Source organism: Sceloporus undulatus, chromosome 9 (genome assembly GCF_019175285.1).
Source record: "Sceloporus undulatus isolate JIND9_A2432 ecotype Alabama chromosome 9, SceUnd_v1.1, whole genome shotgun sequence".
Taxonomy (NCBI): domain Eukaryota; kingdom Metazoa; phylum Chordata; class Lepidosauria; order Squamata; family Phrynosomatidae; genus Sceloporus; species Sceloporus undulatus.
In genome coordinates, this window is record NC_056530.1 from 5,790,415 (window position 1) to 5,812,299 (window position 21,885).

A 21,885-nucleotide genomic window follows, 5' to 3' on the forward strand; every position below is an offset into this window, starting at 1 on the left:
GGCCGTTGAGGGAGAGAGCAGGCCGGCCCAGCGTCATCAGGGGCTGGCCTGAAGACAGAGTGCCCTCCCTCCATAACTGTCATCTTTCGGCCGTTGAGGGAGAGAGCAGGCCGGCCCAGCGTCATCAGGGGCTGGCCTGAAGACAGAGTGCCCTCCCTCCATAACTGTCATCTTTTGGCCATTGAGGGAGAGATCAAGATCAAGAGAAGTAATAGATCAAGAGAAGTAATAGTGCCACTGTATTCTGCTCTGGTCAGGCCCCACCTAGAATATTGTGTCCAGTTCTGGGCACCACAATTCAGAAAGGACATTGAGAAACTGGAGCGTGTCCAAAGGAGGGCGACAAAAATGGTGAAGGGTCTGGAAACCATGCCCTATGAGGAACGACTTAGGGAGCTGGGGATGTTTAGCCTGGAGAAAAGAAGGTTAAGAGGCGATATGATAGCCCTGTTTAAATATTTGAAAGGATGTCATGTTGAAGAGGGAGCAAGCTTGTTTTCTGCTGCTCCAGAGAACAGGACCCAGAACAATGGACGCAAGCTACAGGAAAAGAGGTTCCACCTCAACATTAGGAAGAACTTCCTGACAGTAAGGGCTGTTCGACAGTGGAACACACTCCTTCCTCGGAGTGTAGTGGAGTCTCTTTCCTTGGAAGTCTTTAAGCAGAGGCTGGATGGCCATCTGTTGGGGATGCTTTGATTTGGATTTCCTGCATGGCAGGGGGTTGGACTGGATGGCCCTAGTGGTCTCTTCCAACTCTACGATTCTATGATTCTATGAGAGAGCAGGCCGGCCCAGCGTCATCAGGGGCTGGCCTGAAGACAGAGTGCCCTCCCTCCATAACTATCATCTTTCGGCCGTTGAGGCAGAGAGCAGGCCGGCCCAGCGTCATCAGGGGCTAGCCTGAAGATACAGTGTATCTTAATTGTAGATTTTTCTTGTACTGTTATATAATTTTCTTGTACACCGCTATGATCTATTTGGAATAGCGGTTTATAAATAAAACATATTATTATTATATATTATTATTAAAACCCATGGATGCTCAATTCCCATTAAATATAATGACAAAGCAAAATGGTATCTCTTATAAAAAATGGAAAATCAAGGTTTGATATTTGAAATTTATACTTTTTTGGAAGATTTTCCAACTGTGGATGCTTGAATCCATGTACAAAAAATCTGTGTATAAGAAGGGCCAACTGTATTTCAAAGTTTGATCACAAAACCTATAAGCACCATTAACTAGTGGAATACTTCCAGTGCTCCCTACTGAATTTTCCTTCCCCACCACTGCTTGACTATGGTGCTGACTGGATCCTGTAACCAGTTATATGTAACCAGCATGTAACTAGTCACTGAAGCTGCTGTCTCAGTGTAAGAAACTGTTTGGGGATTAAAATGGAGGTTGAATAGCTCTGAATAGCTCTTCTGTACAAACCCTAGTGAAACAAGAGACATTAGATTTTTATGTATTTGTTTATTTATTCAATATTTTGTCTTTCTCAAAAAATGTGATCCAAGATGGCATATAATGTTTTAAAAGAACATTGCATTTTTAAAAAACTTCCATAATTTGAAACCAGCTACTGAGAAAGCTCTCCCACATGTCCTCACCAGAAATGCCTGGGATGGTGGTGGTACTGAGAGAAAGCCTTCTCCTGCATATCTTAGAGTATGGGAGGACTCATATAAGGAGACAGGGTTTTTGAAATAGTCTGGACCCAAGCTGTGTAGGGCTTTAAAGGTCATAGCCAGCACTTTGAAAATGGTTTTTAAAAAGAGGAGCTGTCATAACCAAAGCGGGATACAGACCGCCCAAAAGAGCGGTCTCCCACCCCCCTTGTTTGTTGTGTGAGGGATCCGCAGCGGACAAACTGTGCGGCTCCCTTGTGCAACAAAAAGAAGCCCCAAAAAGAGGCTTATTTCTACGGTGCCATTATGACACCGCAAAGCGCCAATGGTGTACTTGCAGCGTCATGAAGGCGCCGAGACGTGCGGATGCTAGGCGTCCATCACGTCAAAATGACAGTGCCCATGTGTATAGGGCGGCGCCATTTTTATGCCCTCGTTACGTGCGAGGGGCAAGGCGTGTCAGGAAGCGCCGCCCCTTGCGCGTAAGGATGGAGCCCGATAGGGCCCATCTATACAGCGCCTTTATCACAGAGAACAGGAAGAAGGAAGCTGGTAAATAAAGTGTGAATATGCTGTTACCTTTACACATTTGACATTGATTCCTGGGCAAACAAATTTCTTCCAGAGAAGGATGGCTTTGCTCTCTCCACAGGTGATGGGATAAGCAATCTCAATCTCCTCATGTGTTTCAATGGTGCTGGGATCTGCAGGTAGAGAAACAAAATAGTGAGAAAAGCATGAAAGCAAAAAGTTCAGTATCTGAACTAGAGACTTGAAAAGTTACCTTTTTGGACGTCAAGACTCTCCCAGACAACATAGCTTGCAGCTGTACTGCCTGGGGATTCTCAAGGCTATACAGTGGTACCCCGGGATACGAAATACCCACGTTACGAAATTTCCGGGATACGAAAAAATCCCATAGGAAATAACTGTTCCGGGTTACGAAGGTTATTTCGGGTTACAAAGAAAATTTTGGTGCTTTTCGGCGCTATTTCACACGAAATCGCGGCTTTTCCCCATTAGCGCCTATGGGTTTTCGGCTTGCGAAGGCTTTTCGGGTTACGAAAGCGGCGGCGGAACGAATTAATTTCGTAACCCGAGGTACCCCTGTAGTAAGAAAACTAACTTTTCCAAGCTCTGATCAGACTGGTTTATCTAGCCCAGCAACTGGTAATAGCATTACATTTCTATATTTAAAAAACAATTCCTGAGTGGTATTAAAACAGTTAAAATACCAACACAGCAAAAAACAATATATGTTTAAAATATCAAAGCCATTACACCAGTAAAACATGGCTGGTCATTTAGTCAAGGGAGGCTTATTTCAATATGCAGGACCAGGCAGTAGCACGGCTCTTCGTCCTCCCACAGCCCCTTCCTTCCTTTACTACTAAAGGCACTACATGCAGTTTTGCTCACTTTTTATTAGTTGCTTCAAAAGAAAATGTTAAGAAGTCAAATGAGTCATCGTCCCTATGACAAAGGTAGGTTAACTAGTTAAGTACCTGTTCTTTTCTGAAATTTGATGAAAGGTCATTTCCAGTTAATTCTTAGAGTCGTAACAGTAGCCCTTTCTCTTCTCACTCACCTCCATTTTATGCTTCTCACAACACAAAGATCCAAGCCTATCCATCTAACCTTCTTTCCCAGCTAGGATCAGAATAAAAGGTCATCATTTGTCCCCACAACATAATGACCCATACTGCTAGGATCAGATTATCTCATAGGGAATGGTCTGGTTCTACTGGGCCCAGTGATTTTGGGATTAGGCGCAGTTACCTCTCTCGCTGAACCTCAATCTCAACCTCTTGGCTCAACTGGAATTAAAACAACATTGGTGCATGCTTACTATCTGAAAACAAGGAATTTCAACAATGTAGGGTTTTGCACAATAAAAACTTTACTCCAATTGTTTTCAAGTGGACCTCAGCCTCATGCAACATCATCCTTACAAGTTAAGAAGTAGACATAATGCTTCTTTTATGGTAAAACAACAGAACTATGGTAAAACAAGCCAGCCAGCTGCATGTGAACAAAATATCAAAGAGCTTTATCATACTAGGGAAGATCCCGCAGGAAAACAGGAGTTAAATGCAATTTCAAGTACATTCAAATTTAAACCAAACTTGCAGATTCGGTTAGTTTATCATACTGGGGGACTGCCCAAGTGAAATAATGTTAAGTTAATCTGAACGCAAAGCAGAGAAAATGGCAGCTTTTTTACTTTGGGGTTGTTCCGAAATGAAAAAGCTGCCGGTTTCCTCCACTTTGCGTTCAGATTAACTTCGCGTTATTTCACATTAACTGCGACATCGTGTGATAAACTTTGGGCATTTCTGGGTTTTCTTTGGTTTAAATATAGCTTAACTCCCATTTTCCTGCGGAATCTCACTAGTGTGATAAACTACCTTCACATGCAAAGCATGTACATAACTGCAAAGGTCATCCCTGCTCATTCTCATAATCATAGAATCATAGAGTTGGAAGAGACCACAAGGGCCATCCAGTCCAACCCCATTCTGCCATGCAGGAACTCTCAATCAAAGCATCCCCAACAGATGGCCATCCAGCCTCTGCTTAAAGACCTCCAAAGAAGGAGACTCCACCACACTCCAAGGGAGTTTGATCCACTGTCGAGCAGCCCTTACTGTCAGGAAGTTCCTCCTAATGTTGAGGTGGAATCTCTTTTCCTGTAGCTTGCATCCATTGTTCTGAGTCCTGTTCTCTGGAGCAGCAGAAAACAAGCTTGCTCCGTCCTCAATATGACATCCCTTCAAATATTTAAACAGGGCTATCATATCACCTCTTAACCTTCTTTTCTCCAGGCTAAACATCCCCAGCTCCCTAAGTCATTCCTCATAAGACATGGTTTCCACACCTTTCACCATTTTTGTCGCCCTCCTTTGGACACACTCCAGTTTCTCAATGTCCTTTCTGAATTGTGGTGCCCAGAACTGGACACAATATTCCAGGTGGCCTGACCAAAGCAGAATATAGTGGCACTATTACTTCTCTTGATCTAGAGAGTATACTTTTATTGATGCAGCCTAAAATTGCATTGGCCTTTTTAGCTGCCGCATCACACTGTTGACTCATGTTCAACTTGTAGTCTAATGACCAGCCACAGTGAGCCATCATATCTAAACTGAGCCCAAGGTAAAAATTTCATCCTGGGGATTTGGAAAATGTGGCACTCTTGCATCAACTGTGTTTTTGTTGTTTTCATACAAACCAGAGCAGTTAACAATTACCAACAACAATAAGAATTATGCTATAGATATATACAGAAGACAAGATTTTATGAGGATCTGGCTTCAAGACACTTTGGATCAACTTTGCTTCACCTTGGACCAGTTCAGATGTGGCCTGGCTCATTTCATCAGAAATCTGAAGCACTGCATATCTCTTAACTGACTATTATAGGGAAATGGCAAGGAAGAGGGCATAAACCCACACCCTATGAAAGATCTTTGGGGCAGTAGATTTGTTAAAGGGGCTTCTCCAGCTTCTTGTTCCAGCTGTTTCAGAGGTGTAGGCTTTCTTTGCCCACTATGGAAAGCTGATTTATATATGGGAACAATGAAATCCTACAGTGCCACCCCCCTTTCCATTGCCAACCCCCACCAAATGACTTGGGGAGCTAATGCTCCAACATATGCCTTCTTTGCTGGAACTAGCAATGACAACTCTGAAGTCTTGCACATTGGGAAAGCCACCAAAAGGTCCAGAGACATTTCAATCTTTAATCACCCCATTTCCCACACAGTTTTGGCAGAGATAAGATTACCTCCTAAGTGTCCTGTTCTATCCAGATTCAGATGCATTCATTTATTATACTGCATGTAACTCAGATTAATTTATCAAATCATGGTATTGCTGGAGACTCACCAATGCCTTCTTCAAGTTTGTGTATGGTGTGTGCTTCCACAGCCACTACAGCTGTACTGGTCTCAGAACCTTCTTGATAAATCCTGTTGAAAAGCACTGGTAAGTAAACAAATCACATAGCGTGGGAATAAAGCTAAGATTATAGAGCCTGGTATGGCCTAGAACCAAGTTGTCATAGAATCATAGTTCGAAGAGACCACAAGGGCCATCCAGTCCTACCATTGTTGCTATGGATCATGGCTGTTTTTCCATTAACTGACCTGATATTAAGCAGCAGCATTTTCAGCTCATGGGCATGTCAGCAAGGCTATCTAGACAATTTGAAGTGGGAACAATTTGTAGACAACTAATACCCTATGGTTCTCCCTTCTCCCATGGGATAATCATGTCTCCCCATTCTTTACCTCCATTAGCCATTGTTGTTGTAATGGATGCTGCCTGTGCTGTTTCAGCTCCCATGTTCTCTACATAACTCAAAACTATTGCCCAGCAAGGTCAGTTGTTTAAAAATACCACAGTTGGCTCTCCATATTTTTGGCTTTGACTTTTGCAGATTTGATTATTTGCGGATTTGATTAATATGTTCTCTCTTGGAACCTTTAGGTTCTCCAGTGTAACTCTGCTGGAGGACTTATTAACCTCATGTAGCTCCCCAAGACCATTTTGAGGTATCCAGGGTTGCCACACCACTGAAGCTCAATACAAATTTATGCAGAAGACAAAGCAGCAGGAGTCAAAAACAGAGACATTTTTAAAAGCAGATGAACAACTGACCCGGCCAAATCAGGAAAGTTGGCGGGTATGCATGATGAGATGGCTCTTGCATACAGGGTGCAATATATCTCTAGGCTCTGATAATGCAGACAGTACATGTTTTTAATGGCTTGGCCTGTAAAATACTATGCCCATTCTCTCCCCTCACCACAGTTACCTTTCTTCTGAATTATGCTAGCCAGATGGCTTTGATTTTTTTGTTCATGTGCCATGTGATGAAATAATGTGGACAATGACATTGTGTAATGTATAGACTAAAGCACTTGCCAGAGGAAGTGTGTATAACAGCTTTTTGTTTGTTTTTGGGCTATGTGGCCATGTTCTGGAAGAGTTTATTCCTAACGTTTATTTACTTAGAGGCTAGTAGAGAAAACATTTATTTCTCTAGCCATTTGTAGGTCTTCCAGTGTGATTATGTGGTCAATTTCCGGCAGATGTTGACCACAGAGTTGCACTGGAGAATCTAGAGATTCCTAGAGTGGTGTTCTTTCAAGTAAAAACATAGTGGTTTTTTATTTGTGGTTTTTCCACTTTCACGGGGATCCTGTGCCTCTAACGCCAGTGAATGTGGAGGGCCAACTGTACTAATTTAGCCAGAATTTCATTCCTCACCACTTTCAAGCAACGAAATTGACATCTTTGGAGTGGCTTCTCCAAAGGACCAGTGACAGCTGATAAAGGAGACTCATGTGGCTTTATCTCTGCATTCTGAAAATACATCTCAGCAATTCTGAATTCTGCATCCAGTGTTCACTTCCGTAGAACAATAGAATATGTTTATTCCTTCTAATGGTATAGCACTTACCCTTGCTGCACTGGCTGTAGTTGCAGTATCACCTGGGTTTTGGTATCTTCTGGGTTTCCCCCTTCGTTTCCTTCAGTTGGCACAACAACCACATCCCCGACAGGGATGCTTACTTCAGCATTTGCCATTTGCCCACATAAAGTCTAAGAGGTTAGGGGAAATGTGTGCTGAAATGGACAATAAAGAACAAGGCAACTACTGTATGGGTTTTGGCAATGGCAGTTGCTGTTTTACAAGAAAGATGAATGAACAGGTTGCTATTTGTGGCTGTCAAATGAAGAACAGATACTGTATTTTCTAGGTACATATAGTTAGCATGACCATAACAATAAAAAAATAAATAAACCATACATAAGTACATATAAGATACTTATAGAACAGTTCACAGAAATCACATTGGAGACCTTTGGATTATCTACCAATGACATCAAGCCATTCTTCACACAGGCTACAACTGCAGTACAGAAATAATCCAGTTTGGCATGGCTATGGAATTCTGGGAATTGTAGTTTTGTGAGACATTTAGCTTTCTCTGACAGAGAGAAGGGAACTCTGGTGCCACAACAAACTACAGTTCCCAGAATTCCTTACATTCAGCCATGGCAATTAAAGTGGTGTCAAACCAGATTACTTCTCCAGTGTGAATGGAGGCTTCTGCAAATTTAGTGGTGGTCCATGGACCAATGCTGGCCCAGAAGCCATCAGCTTTGTTTCTGAAGAGTTCCCAGGAAAGAAACACATGACAATAATATGACACAAATATGATACCAATACCTGTCATATTGGGGGCATCAGATAGCTTTGAAATCACTGCTTTAATCAATTTTTCATTAACTGGATGGCTTCGACTTTCATGAGCTCCAGACAACCTGGCTACTGGTTAAGGTAGCTGCAGTTCAAATAAGGTTTGTAATAGTTGTAGTCCCTGGAGGTAGGGTTGCCATCCCTGAGGACCTCCAAACCAGGAAAAATGTAGGACAAGGTTTAAAAATGTAGGACCTTCCCCCCCCCCCCCGGCAAAAAAAAAGGTCCTACATTTTTAAACCTTGTCCAAGGCCTGGCTGGGGCCTGGGAGACAGCGTCTCCCAAGCCCCAGCCAGGCCTCGGAGGACTCCGCGGAATCCCGGGGGCGGGGCCAAACCGGGACGGGACTGTGCGGACCCGCCCCAAACCGGGAAAATCCTGCCCCCAGGCAGGTATGCCAACCCTACCTGGAGGGCATCAAATTGGGAAAAACTGCTCTAATTGCTCTTTCTTAAATTGGTTGATCTGCTGTACCAGAAAAAATGTGACATAATGGTGTGGCCCACTGGCTTATCAAAGGGTTTTTTTTTTACAGCTTTTAAAAAAAGTAATTATTTCTAACTGCAGCTGGCACCAACCATCTTATTCAGAGCCATTCTCTTCTTTTTCAATCAGGAGGCAAGGTTCTTTTCTAATGTGCTACCCATTATGAGATATATCTGTCACTCTAAAGAATTCACCCTAATGCAGGGTGCCTCCATGCCCAGAGGGTGCAAGATGGAATTTGAGGGGGGTTGAAAAAGAGTGGCTTATGTCCTTGAGGGAAGATCCACAAATCACCACTCATTTTTTCCCAGAATAAATTACAATCTAACTGCTCGATTTAGAATGGCATTTTATGCAATGAGTTAAAAGCTTTTCTTTTTTTTTTAAAGTTCAGTTTGTTCACCTTCAGTATTTTGTGGCTTAATTTGTGGTTCAAAAATTAGAAATTAGACTTCTACATCTTCCAATGATATTACTTTTGTAGAGGATGCAACCATTAATTTTCTAGGTGTGAGGCACAGAAAAGGTTGGGAACAACTGCACTAATAGTGTGGTATTAACTGAATTTCTTTCATTGCTGATAGATTCCTCCTATCTTCACTCCTCCTTCTTCCATGTCTAAACCTACTCTTCGTTTTATATTTTCTGCATACAAGTTAAACAAATAGGATGACAGAATGCAATCTTGACTAACCCCTTTTCCAACTGAGAACCATTCTGTTTCTCCATATTCTGTTCTAACAGTAGCCTCTTAAGTTTAAAGAGATGTTTAGAAAGTAATAATTATGTTGTGGATAAAAAAAAATACATGTTTATGATTTTCCTAGTAAACCCAAAGAAAATTGGAATGTGGAAATAGAGGGGTATAACCTTTTTAAGAGAAATAGGCCAAACAGGAAAGGAGGAGGAATAGCACTATATGTCAGAGATATTTACACCAGTGAAGAGATCCAGGACATCAGTCCTGGAAGCGGGTGGAGAGCATCTGGATAAAAATTAAAGGGCAGGGAAACAACAAGGATGTTACGGTGGGAGTCTACTACAGACCCCAAAGTCAGGTGGAGGAATTGGATGGTGTCTTTCTAGAACAGATGACCACACAGTCAGAAAGGAGAGATGTAGTAGTGATGGGTGACTTCAACTATCCTGATATTTGCTGGAAGTCAAACTCAGCAAAATCCTCAAGGTCTAGCAAATTCCTCACTTGCCTGGAAGACAATTTCATGGTCCAAAAAGTGGAAGAGGCAACAAGGGGGTCAGCTATTTTACATCTGATCCTAACCAACAAGGATGACTTGGTTAATGGGGTGCAAGTGGTGGGAGCCTTAGGTGGAAGTGACCAAGTGACCACGTTCTCCTGGAGTTTGTAATACAGTGGAAAGGAGAAGCCAGGCATAGTCAAACACACATTCTAGATTTTAGGAGAGCGGATTTCAGTAAATTTAGAGAAGTATTGAGGGCGATTCCATGGTCAGAAATACAGTGCTCCCTCGGGTTACGAAATTAATTCGTTCCGCGGCTAATTTCGTAACCCGAAAAACCTTCGTAACCCGAATTGCCATAGGCGCTAATGGGAAAAAAAGCCGCGGCTCTGCCGCGGCTCCATTTAAAACAGCGCCGGCGTTTTTTCGTAACCCGAAAAAACGTTCGTAACCCGAAACAATAAATCCCTATGGGATTTATTCGTATCCCGAAAAATTCGTAAGCTGGGTAATTCGTATCCCGAGGTACCACTGTACTAAAAGATAAAGGAGTTCAGGACGGATGGGACTTTCTCAAAAGGGAGATACTGAAGGCACAATTTCAAACAGTTCCAGTGAAAAAGAAAAATGGGAGGTGTCTCAAGAAACCAGGATAGATGACTAAGGAACTTTCAACTGAGCTAAGTTTGAAACGGAACATGTATAAGAAATGGAAAAAGGGGGAAATCACAAAAAAGGAATTCAAAGAAATAGCAGGCATGTGTAGGGGTAAAGTCAGAAAAGCTAAAGCGCAGAATGAACTCAGGCTTGCTAAACAGGTTAAAGACAACAAAAAGGGCTTTTTTGGATATGTCCACAGCAAAAGTAAGAAGAAGGAAATGGTAGGGCCACGGCATTGAGAGGATGGCAAAATGTTAACAGGGGACAGAGAAAAGGCAGAATTACTCAACACCTTCTTTGCCTCAGTCTTCTCAGAAAAGGCAAAGGGTGCTCAACCTGAGGATAATGGAGCAGAGGACAGAATAGGGGAATTTCAGCACAGAATAATCTTTACTTATAGTAGAGGAACACCTTGTTAATCTAAATGAATTTAAGTCTCCAGGACCAGATGAACTCCATCCAAGGGTATTAAAAGAACTGGCAAATGTAACATCGGAGCCATTGGCAATAATCATTGAAAACTCCTGGAAAACCGGAGAGATCCCAGCAGACTGGCGAAGGGCAAACGTTGTCCCCATCTTCAAAAAGGGGGGAAAAGAGGATCCCAACAATTATCGTCCAGTTAGTCTGACATCAATACCAGGAAAGATTCTGGAGCAGATCATTAAACAAAGAGTCTGTGAACATCTAGAAGGCAATTCCATAATCACAAAAAACTCAACATGGGTTTCAGAGAAACAAGTCATGCCAGACAAATCTAATCTCTTTCTTTGATAAAATTACCAGTTTAGTAGATGAAGGGAATGCTGTGGATATAGTATATCTTGATTTCAGTAAGGCATTTGACAAGGTTTCCCATGACATTCTTGCAAACAAGCTTGTAAAATGTGGACTAGACAAGGTAACTGTTACATGGATTTGTAACTGGTTGACCGGCCGAACCCAAAGGGTGCTCAACAATGGCTCCTTTTCATCCTGGAGAGAAGTGACCAGCGGGGTCCCACAGGGCTCTGTCCTGGGCCCAGTGCTATTCAACATCTTTATCAATGACCTGGATGACAGAATTGGGAGCATGCTTATCAAATTTGCAGATGACACCAAATTAGGAGGAATAGCTAATACCCCAGAGGACAGGATCAAGATCCAAAATGATCTGAATAGACTAGAAAGCTGGGCCAAAGCTAACAAAATGAAATTCAACACGGAGAAATGTAAGGTATTGCACTTAGGGCAGAAAAATAAAATGCACAGATATAGGATGGGTGACACCTGGCTGAATGAAAGTAGACCACAAGTTGAACATGAGTGAACAGTGTGATGCGGCAGCTAAAAAGGCCAATGCAATTTTAGGCTGCATCAATAAAAGTATAGTGTCTAGATCAAGAGAAGTAATAGTGCCACTGTATTCTGCTTTGGTCAGGCCCCACCTAGAATATTGTGTCCAGTTCTGGGCGCCACAATTCAGAAAGGACATTGAGAAACTGGAGCATGTCCAAAGGAGGGCGACAAAAATGGTGAAGGGTCTGGAAACCATGCCCTATGAGGAACGACTTAGGAAGCTGGGGATGTTTAGCCTGGAGAAAAGAAGGTTAAGAAGTGATATGATAGCCCTGTTTAAATATTTGAAAGGAAGTCATATTGAGGAGGGAGCAAGCTTGTTTTCTGCTGCTCCAGAGAACAGGACCTGGAACAATGGATGCAAGCTACAGGAAAAGAGATTCCACCTGAACATTAGGAGGAACTTCCTGACAGTAAGGGCTGTTCGACAGTGGAATGCACTCCCTTGGAGTGTAGTGGAGTCTCCTTCCTTGGAGGTCTTTAAACAGAGGCTGGATGGCTATCTGTCGGGGATGCTTTGATTTGGATTTCCTGCATGGCAGGGGGTTGGACTGGATGGCCCTAGTGGTCTCTTCCAACTCTACGATTCTATGATTCTATGAAAAGAGGAAACTCACCTGATAAAGAAAAAGAGAAGGGGATAAGGAGAATTTTTGTATGTTTTGCTTTGCTTTAGGTACTTTAGTCCAGAGCAGGGATCGGCAACCTCCGGCCCCCGGGCTGGATCCGGCCCCCCAGAGGCCTTCCTTGCACCCCCCGGGGGCGGTTGCTGCTACTGCCGCCGCCGCCGGGCGAAAAAATGGCGGCACCCAGAGGCGAAGTCTTGCGCGACCTCAAAGAAGGTTGCGCGAGCCTTCGGCCTCCAGGAGGCCCGATGCGGCCACCGGAGCCCTCGAAATAGGGCTCCGACGGCCACATTGGGCCTCCTGGAGGCCCGATGCCGTCGCTGGTGCCCTCGAATAGGGCTCCGGCAGCCGCATTGGGCCTCTGGAAGGCCCGCTGAAGCCGTCGGAGCCCTATTTGAGGGCCCCGGCAGCTGCATCAGGCCTCCTGGAGGCCCGATGCCGTCGCTGGTGCCCTCCAACAGGGCTCTGGCGGTGGCAGCGGGCCTCAGTAAGGCCCAATGCTGCCATCACATCTCTATTTGAGGGCTCCGGCAGCGGCAGCGGGCCTCCTGGAGGCCCGATGCCGTCGGTGGCGCCCTCCAATAGGGCTCCAGCGGCGGCAGCGGGCCTCCAGGAGGCCCGCTGCCATCGCTGGGGTCCTCCAATAGGGCTCCAGCGGCGGCAGCGGGCCTTCAGGAGGCCCGCTGCCATCGCTGGGGTCCTCCAAGAGGCTTTTTTGCCGGCTTCTGACAAGGCCTGGGGCCCCATCAGGGGCCTGCAAAGATGGGGAGGCCTGGCCCCCAGAGGGTGAAAGCTCCACCCCCGGCACATGGCCCCACCCTGGAGGGTGGAAGCTCCACCCCCGGCGCGCGACCCCACCCCGGAGGGTGAAAGCTCCACCCTCAGCACGCAGCCCCGCCCCCGGAGGGTGGAAGCTCCACCCCCGGCTTCGGCCCCCCAGTCGCCTGAGGGACAGCAACTTGGCCCCCGGCCCAAAAAGGTTGCCTACCCCTGGTCCAGAGCCTCCAACACGTCTTAATTGAAAATAAGGATGTATCTGCTGCACCTCTGCTCACAGACACAGGATCATCACCTGTAGACCACCACCTTTACACACTGCTAAAAACTATGTGGTTTACTGATAGTTATCAGACTACTGAACTGAAATTATAGAAATCCAGGTTCAGGTCCCCACTGAACCTTGAAACTCACTTGAGTAAATCTAGGAGTTGCTTGCTTTTATCTCTAACCTATCTCTTTGAATTCTTCCTCACAAAGTTATTGTGAGGACAAGGTGGGAAAGAAAAGAGCCTTGAGCTTATTTTAGGAAAGGCAGGAAATAAATGTTGCGAATAAATATTCTGTGGTCGGACTACATAATTTCCTAGGTGACAATTTATTTTCCAGATTCAAAATCAAGATGATGTTTGTTCTTTTGGTTAAAAATGATTGCAAAACAATGTATTGTAATTCCCTGACAATTTTACATAACAGCTTAAAGTAAAACATGTCAACTGTTGACATGCATGAAATGGATGGTTTTGCATGGCATTATGCCTTACTGTTCATATGCATTAGAGACATGATAGACATTCAAAAACTGACACTGCAATCCTGTTACCAGGGATGAAGTCTCACTAAAGTCAATGCAGTTTATTTCTGAACACATGCAAGAGAATGGCACTGCACAGATTTAAAGGCCTTAAAGACAACTCTATTAACTCACACTGACAAAAATGATGATAACTTATTAAATACCAACAGTGGGGTCAGAAATAAGAATAAGAAAGGTACAAAAAATAGGGACTGTCTGCATAGGGTTGCCATAACCCGGCGGCCCCCGTGACAATCACGGTTTTTGGGGGCCCCTCCCGGTCCCGGTCCGGTTTGGGCCCCCACCCATGCCTTGTTCCCAGTTTGGGGGCCCGCTCCGGCCATTGCCACTGGTGCTAATGCGGCTGCTGCGGCGCCAACCCACCTCCTCCTCCGGCTCCGCCTTCCTCCTCTTCCTCGGCAGCAGAAGCGCCGCCGCCGCCGCGCCCCCACTGTGAGGGCTTGCGCGCCACCCAGGCCTCAGCAGGGGCCAGTGGCAGCGTGCACGCCTGCCCCACTTCCCTCCGCGTGCGCACCTGCCCCGGTTCCCTCCGCACGCGCGCACCTGCCCTGCTTCCCTTCCTCCCGCGCCAGCCATCATAAGGAGGAGGAGGGGGGAGAGGAGGAGGAGGAGGAAGGAGCCGGAGGAAGGGTGCCTGAAGGCCAAGGCAGAATTGGGCCAGAGAAGGAGGAGGAGGAAAGCTGAGTCAGTGGCCATTAGGTCTGCCTTGGTATTTTGGGGTTTTTTAATTATATTTAAAAATATAAAATACTTATTTTATTTAATTTTTTTTTATTATTGCTTGTTTTTGTTTTATTTTATTAATTTTTATTATTGCTTGTTTTTATTTTATTTTATTAATTTTTATTATTGCTTGTTTTTGTTTTATTTCATTAATTTTTATTATTGCTTGTTTTTGTTTTATTTTATTAATTTTTATTATTGCTTGTTTTTTATTTTATTACATTAATTTTTATTATCAAATATATACACCCCTGCCTTGTTTTTTATTTATTTTTTCATTATTTTTTATTATTAAATATATGCAAGTGCATTTTTTGTGTATTTATGGTGCTTTGAATGCTAACAAGTCTGCCTTTCTTGGCCAATTATAGTGGTAATGATGATGATGATGGTGGTGGTGGTGGTGATATTGATATCAACAAGCCTCTGAGGCACGGCCAATGTAACTTGCTGTGATTTTTACAAACTCATGCGCAGTGAAGAAAAACCACAGTCCCTTGCCCAAGTACACACTTCTGAGAAGTAAAGTTGAACCCGAGGGCAAGTACATTTCTGCCATCTGTCTAAGAATAATGCCAAAATGTCCTCCATTTTGATCATGCCTAAAAACATGCATTTATATTAACATTTTTTTTAAAAAACCTCAATTTTTGCGCATCCTCCATTTTTATAAAAATGTGTCCTACATTTGAAAATGTTGCCCTACATTTGTCCTACATTTGTCCTGGTTTGGAGGTCCTCACTTATGGCAACCCTATGTCTGCAGTATACAGCAAAAGGAAAGTTGGCTTTAATCAAAGATTAGGATATTGGTCCATTATTCCCAATACTGCCTGTTCTGATTAATATCTGTTCTCCTACAGCTCAACCAGCAGTCTTCTTATCAACTGCTACCTGGTCCCTCTAACCTAGTGTCAGGGATTGAGTCTGGGATCTCTCCGCAAGACTGCAAACCATGTGCTATATTACTGAACTGAGACAATTTGCTATATTTCTGAGTACTCTTGCTTAGCCTCTTGCTCACCTAACTTGATAAGGCATGTCTTAAGAGCTAGACAATGAGAACATTTAAATTGTAAAAAAGTTCTCATGCCTTGGTTCAAATATTGATCAGAATGGAGACTGCAATCAAGAAATCAGAAGAACACTAGGATTGGGAAGGGCAGCTATGAAAGAACCAAACAAGATAATAAAATGTAAAGACTCATCAACTTATTTAAGATGTGGTGCTGTAGAAAAGTACTGAGAATATCATGGATGACAGATCAAGCCTGAACTCCCTCTGGAAGCTAGGATGAGGTTGTCATACTTTGGCCACATCATGAGAGTAAGAAGAAGGGTCCTCCCTCCAGTCCATCTGCCATGGTCCAGGCATCAGAGGGAGAGAAGATCTGCTGGACTTTTCCCCTTCCCCACTGCCATTCCCTTCTCCTTTTATGTCTTGTCTCTTTAGATTGTAAGCCTGAGGGCAGGGAAATGTCCAATGTGTAAGCCGCTCTGATTGCGGGGTATACTTTATTATTATTATTATTATTATTATTATTATTATTATTATTAAAAGACATTTATGCGAAGAAAGGTGGAAGGCAGTGGAAAGAGAGGATACTACTAGTCCCTAGCAAATTAAGTAAAAAAAAATATAGCACCCCTGAATGTGGTTGGTGGATATAGCCATTACAATGCCCTTTGTGTCTATTAGAAAAATGAGCTGAATGACTTGCCCTGGAGTTCCTGATATCCCGGTTTGTCCAGGATATCACTCAAGCTTCTTAAGAGATAAAAATAGTGTCAGGATGGATTTAAAAGATGTTATTCATTATCATTCTTGGCCACCAAGGGCTATTCCCATGCTCTAACAGGAACAGCCTAGTGATATGAAAATTCATTCAAAAAGAACTCTCACTGATTTTAGCAGAACTTACACTCAAGGCAGTGTGCATAATACTACAATCTTATAGGCCAATCCTCGACATGATCAATTGGAGTCATACATAATTCAATATGATTTATTCATAAACAGGTGTACAATTGCATCACAGCCATAATTTTAATTAAACCAAAAATCCTGAAAACAAATGGTCAAGGGGAGCCGAGCCACAAAGACCTATATCATCACCATCATCGTCATTAGGAAAGGGTGTGCTTCAAATATGAAGGAAATCCAGAACAAAATATTTCTACTTTTGTTGTTCAAGATAAAGTCATGGCTTCTGATTATCAGAAACTGTGCTGGCATCAAACCAGAGAGGAAAGAAGACAAGTGGCCTTCCCACGTGGATGCCACATTACCAGTTCCCCATAAAACTGAACACATGAATACTGATGCATCATAAAGATGTTTAAGGAACAGAATTTCAGTTCAACAGTCTTTAAGGAGCCCTTTTTCCACAACTACAATCTCCCTTAGATGTAGCATTTTGCATTAACTGGTATTACTGCCACTGGCATTAAACAAGGAGTACAAATTACATTGCCTGACTACAGAATGCAACCCAAGAATCAAATCAGCCTTCAACTTTTTTTGCAACATATGGTGAACTTTATTGTGGGGTTTTCTTGGCAAAATATGCTTGTCATGGCCCTCTTTTGAGCATGAGAGAGTAAACCTAGTGTGTTTCATAGGGGCTGTACAGACAGGCCAAAATAAGGCTGCTTCGGGTCACTTTGGAGGTATGCTGTTTAAATGACACATGCATCTTAAGAGGCCTGAGGCTGCACCAAAGCCGTGCTCCAGACCTTAGGACTGGAGCACGGCTTTGGCTTGGCTTCCGGCCTCTTAGGACGCATGCGTCATTAAAACAGCATACCTCCAAAGTGACCCAAAGCAGCCTTATTTTGGCCTGTCTGTATGGGCTCATAGAATTATAGAGTTGGAAGAGACCGCAAGGGCCATCCCCTGCCATTCAGGAACTCACAATCAAAGTAACCTGGACAGATGGCCTCCAGCCTCTGTTTAAAGACCTCCAAAGAAGGAGACTCTAAAACACTCCAAGCGTGTGTGTTCTGCTGTCAAACAGCCCTTACTGTCAGGAAGTTCCTCCTAATGTTGAGGTGGAACTTCTTTTCCTATAGTTTGCAGTCATGGCTTCAGGTCCTAGTCTCTGGAGCAGCAGAGTTTCCATAGCTATCTTTGGTCCTCTGGAGTCCTAGTCCAACACTACACCATAATGGCTATCTTATATTATCACTTATAAATACTTGCCAATTCTCCCCTGCTTTTCACCACACACATTTTAGGAATGGGAGTTAAAAGAAGTAGGAAACACTTATCTCATAGATTGCTTAAGGATAGCATTTGTGCTCATATATCCCACTTTAGGCATTAATCACTTAAACTCCATCCTGCCATTCAAACCAGCAGGCATCACAACGCCCTGTGGCTTTAAGTTTCCTAAGCAGAGGATGAAGGATCCTTATCCTTTACTGTGTTATGATATTCCTTGAGAGCATAGTGGTTTGAGCATTCAATTATGACTCTGGAGAAAGCCATAATTGTCCACTATTACCAGGGACGAAATGTGGAACAAATTCAAGACCAAACTGTAGGACAACGGCAGGACAAAACTCAGCCCAAAATGTAGGACATTTAAGAAAAATGGAGGACCTTAAATGTCCTACATTTTGGGCTGAGTTTTGTCCTGCAGTTGTCCTACAGTTTGGTCTCAAATTTGTCCTACATTTTGTCCCTGGTAATAGTGGACAATTATGGCAACCCTTCAAAAGGTCCTCCATTCTGAGCATGACTAAGAAGCATAAATTTGCATTGATAGTTTATTAGTGTTTTTAGCTTTTGTTTTGTAATGTCCTGTTTTTTGGTGCCTTGTTCTCCTTTCTGGTTATAACATCTGGTCACCCTGCTCTGGAGACCAAGATTCGAATCCCCACTCTGCCATGGAAACCCACTGGGTGTCCCTAGGCAAGTCACACTCTCTCAGCCTCAGAGGATGGCCATGGCAAACCTCTCTGAACAAATCTTGCCAAGAAAACTCCATAATAGGGTTGCCTTAGGGCCGCCATAAGTTGAAAAAGACCTAAGGCACATAACAACACCTTGCACAGTTATAGTTCGAATAAAAGTATTAACAAGAGCCATAGCAAAGAAGCCTCTTCGAGTTATATTTTTCTGTAATTCTGTCCTTTCATAGAAATCTGTACTGTATAATTCCTACCTCAGCCCTAAATCCTATTGATTTCTCTTGTTGTTGTTCTAAACTTTGGACAAGGCACCTCACAATGGAAGACATTCAAGAAAAATGGAGGACATGACCAAATTAAAGCTCAAAACACTCATAGAAATCCACGCTCCTTAGTCATGCCCAAAATGGAGGCCCTTTTGGCATTCCTCCTGAACAGAAGGCTGAAATGGAGGACATGTCCTGGAAAAAGAGGATGCCTGGTCACTCTGGAGGGATTTCCATCCTTTCAGGGGTCAAAGAGAAGCAATAACTGCCATCCTAAGGCCTATTTTAATATTGTAATAATTTAATTCTATTTAAGGTCTAAAACACACTGCAGGTTTGAGACTGCTTTAACTTCCTTGGCTCAGTGCTAAGGAATCCTGGGAATCGTAGTTTTATTGTGGCACCAGAGCACTCTCTGATAGAGAAGGCTAAAGGCCAAAACACATTGCAGAAATAATCCAGTTTGAGACCGCTTTAAATTCTCTGGCTCAATGCTAGGGAATTATGGGAACTGTAGTTCTTTGAGATATTTAGCCTTCTCTGTCAGAGAGCTCTGGTAACACAATAAACTACAATTCTCAGTTTTCCCTAGCACTGAATCGGGGCATTTAAAGCAATCTCAAAGTGGGTTATTTCTGCAGTGTGTTTTGGCCCTAAATGTCTCACAAAACTACAGTTCCCAGAATTCCCTAGGACAGTTAAAGTGGTCTCAAAGTGGATTATTTCTACAGTAGTGTGTTTTGGACTTTAAAAATGGATCACTCTTGTATGTTTTTAAGTGTACTGTTCTTTTAATATTGTGAGGTGCTCTGGTTCCAAGTTGTGCGAAAAGAGCAAGGTACAAACAAATATAATAATAATAATAATAAGTTCAAAATTAGCTTACTTGCTGTCCACCGCTATGATCTTTGGAATAGCAGTATATAAATAAAACAAATTATTATTATTATTATTATTATTATTATTAAAATAAGAAAGGCATAAAATCCTGTCATCACCTATAAAGATAATAAAATAGAGATAGAATTTGTTAAGGATACATTAGATGTGTAATGATACAGAATTAGGAAATGCTAACTTCCATAAAAACGCAAAGGTGTGGATGCAATAACAGAGATTTAGCAATAGTAAGTGTAGGTAATAATATTTGTATATTAAAATATTGTAGAAAAAGTGTTTAGGTTAAGAAAGAGGGAAAAACCTTAATGGTGCAATGGGTCATATATTTAGTTTGACCAAAAATTATAGTTTAACGGAGCATTGGCTGAAGAGAATGATGAGGCCATTTTGGAAGGATTTATAAGAATATCGATAGCCTTCATTTTGCATTCTGTAAGTCTCTCTTTTTCTTTCTTAGTGGATATATTGTTAGTTAAGTTTGTTTGGTCTTCTGAGCTAAAATGTATATGTGTCTATGTATTATAATTTGTTATTATTATCTGTACAGTATTTTAATTATTTATCATGTTGGTATCGTTTGTTGTGGGAGAAGGCGGGAGTCGTTTATTTTGTATTGTATGCATTACCAGGGTTGTAATTTTATTTTATTATTATGTTTTTCATCCTGTTTTGTTGTTTGTTGAGTCAATGATCTCTAATTGTTTTACTTAAAAGAAATAAAGATTATGTACAAATAAGAAGAAGAACGACGTTTGCACTCAGCACCTTCCCGCCCTCCACTTTCCCCTCAAAATCCCCCGAGAAAGAAAGGGGCGGGGCTTGCCTGTGGCCCCGCCTCCTTTCCTTTCCCTTCTTTCCATCCGCACGAACCGCGCCCCCCCCTACGCAGCAGCGCGGCGACGTCCGCCTCCCCGGCGGAAGCACGTACAGCGGCGGCTACGGCAGTGCGCTCTCTGAGCTCAACCTCCCCTCACCCTCATCTCCATGCACGCCGCCCCCGGGTTGGCCCCTCCCGGCTCCCGTAGGGCGGTTGCGGCCGTAGCTTCGCCCTCTGTTCCCTCCCCCCTTACCGTCTGCTAGCGGCCGAGTCTGAGGCTATTGAGGGAGGAGGGGAGAAGCATGCGCAGAAGAGGCTACTTGCCCTTTCCTCCGCCTCTTCTCTTAAAGGGGCCGCAGAAATAATCCATCTTGAGACCACTTTTACTGCCTTGGCTCAGGGAATGCTGGGAACTGTAGTTTTGTGAGGCATTTAGGCTAGCCTCTGTCAGAAAAGGCTCTGGTGCCACAACAAACTACAGTTCCCAGGATTCCCTAGCACTAAAGGCAGTTAAAGCAGTTTCAAACTGGATTATTTCTGCAATGTGTTTTGGAATTATAGTAGCATTAATATGGAGGGTGGTGTTGTGTCTTTTTTTAAGTGTACCACTTCGTTTAAACTTTATCTATATTAAAAATATCTATACAGACAACATTATACTGTATAAACTACAAAGGAACATACATAAACACAGATATAAAAATACAATGAATTTGCGCCATTATTTTATTTCAAAATACAATATTCTAACACTTCCTTATCTTCAATGCTTAACTTTATCAATGTAAATTCCAGTGTTTCTCTTAAATTTCATATTCCCTCTCTGAATAAAAATAATAAATATATTTATAATAAAGTATTATTATTTATATAATATATAATAGTAGATATTATGTAATATATATTATTTATATAATATATATAATAATAATGTATTATTATTTGTATAATATATATATAAATAATAATAATAATAATAATAATAATAATAATAATAATATTTATTTTGGTCCATATAACCAATATTTACACGTTTCAGTCAACATTTATTTACTCATTGACTTGATTTCTACACTGCCTTTCTCCTAGAAAAGGGAGCCAAGGTGGCTTTAGATGAAAACATCTAAAAAACCCAAAACTTCACGAAATTTTTTAAAAACAATTAAAATCTTCTGTTCAAAACAATATAAAATTTGCAATAAACATACCAAGTTAAAGACGTGACTAAAATACGTGCCCCATATAAACCACGCCTCTTGATAATACGTTAAAAGGCTTGCTTGAATAAAAATGGTTTTGCTTGCCAGCGAAAAGCAAATGGAGGGAGCCAAAATAAAACGGCCCGCAATTTTATACTGGGGGAAGGAATAGGGGTTGTTAGAATTTTTAACTGTATCTTGTTTTTATTGCTGCGATCCGATTAGATTCCAAGTGATTAAGCGGAATATAAAT

At 42.5% G+C, this 21,885-nt stretch overlaps 1 protein-coding gene across 5 annotated transcripts in view; it reads right to left on the reverse strand.

Moving 5' to 3' along the window:
* The window catches only part of GMEB1 (glucocorticoid modulatory element binding protein 1), a 45,131-nt gene extending 24,361 nt beyond the window's left edge, over window positions 1-20,770 (reverse strand). Inside the window, exons 1-4 of one of the 5 annotated variants that reach the window (XM_042439847.1) lie at window positions 20,687-20,770; window positions 7,103-7,269; window positions 5,524-5,606; window positions 2,215-2,339 (exon numbers count right to left, since the gene is read on the reverse strand). In XM_042439847.1, coding sequence (XP_042295781.1) covers window positions 2,215-2,339; window positions 5,524-5,606; window positions 7,103-7,230 — 336 coding nt within the window. In that variant the 5' untranslated portion in view covers window positions 7,231-7,269; window positions 20,687-20,770. Of the gene's footprint in view, window positions 1-2,214; window positions 2,340-5,523; window positions 5,607-7,102; window positions 7,270-7,876; window positions 8,086-14,175; window positions 14,475-20,590 lie in introns of those variants that run through there. The other 4 variants (XM_042439848.1, XM_042439849.1, XM_042439851.1 and 1 more) reach the window with 4 other exon arrangements.
* Between the last annotated feature and the right edge of the window lie 1,115 nt (window positions 20,771-21,885).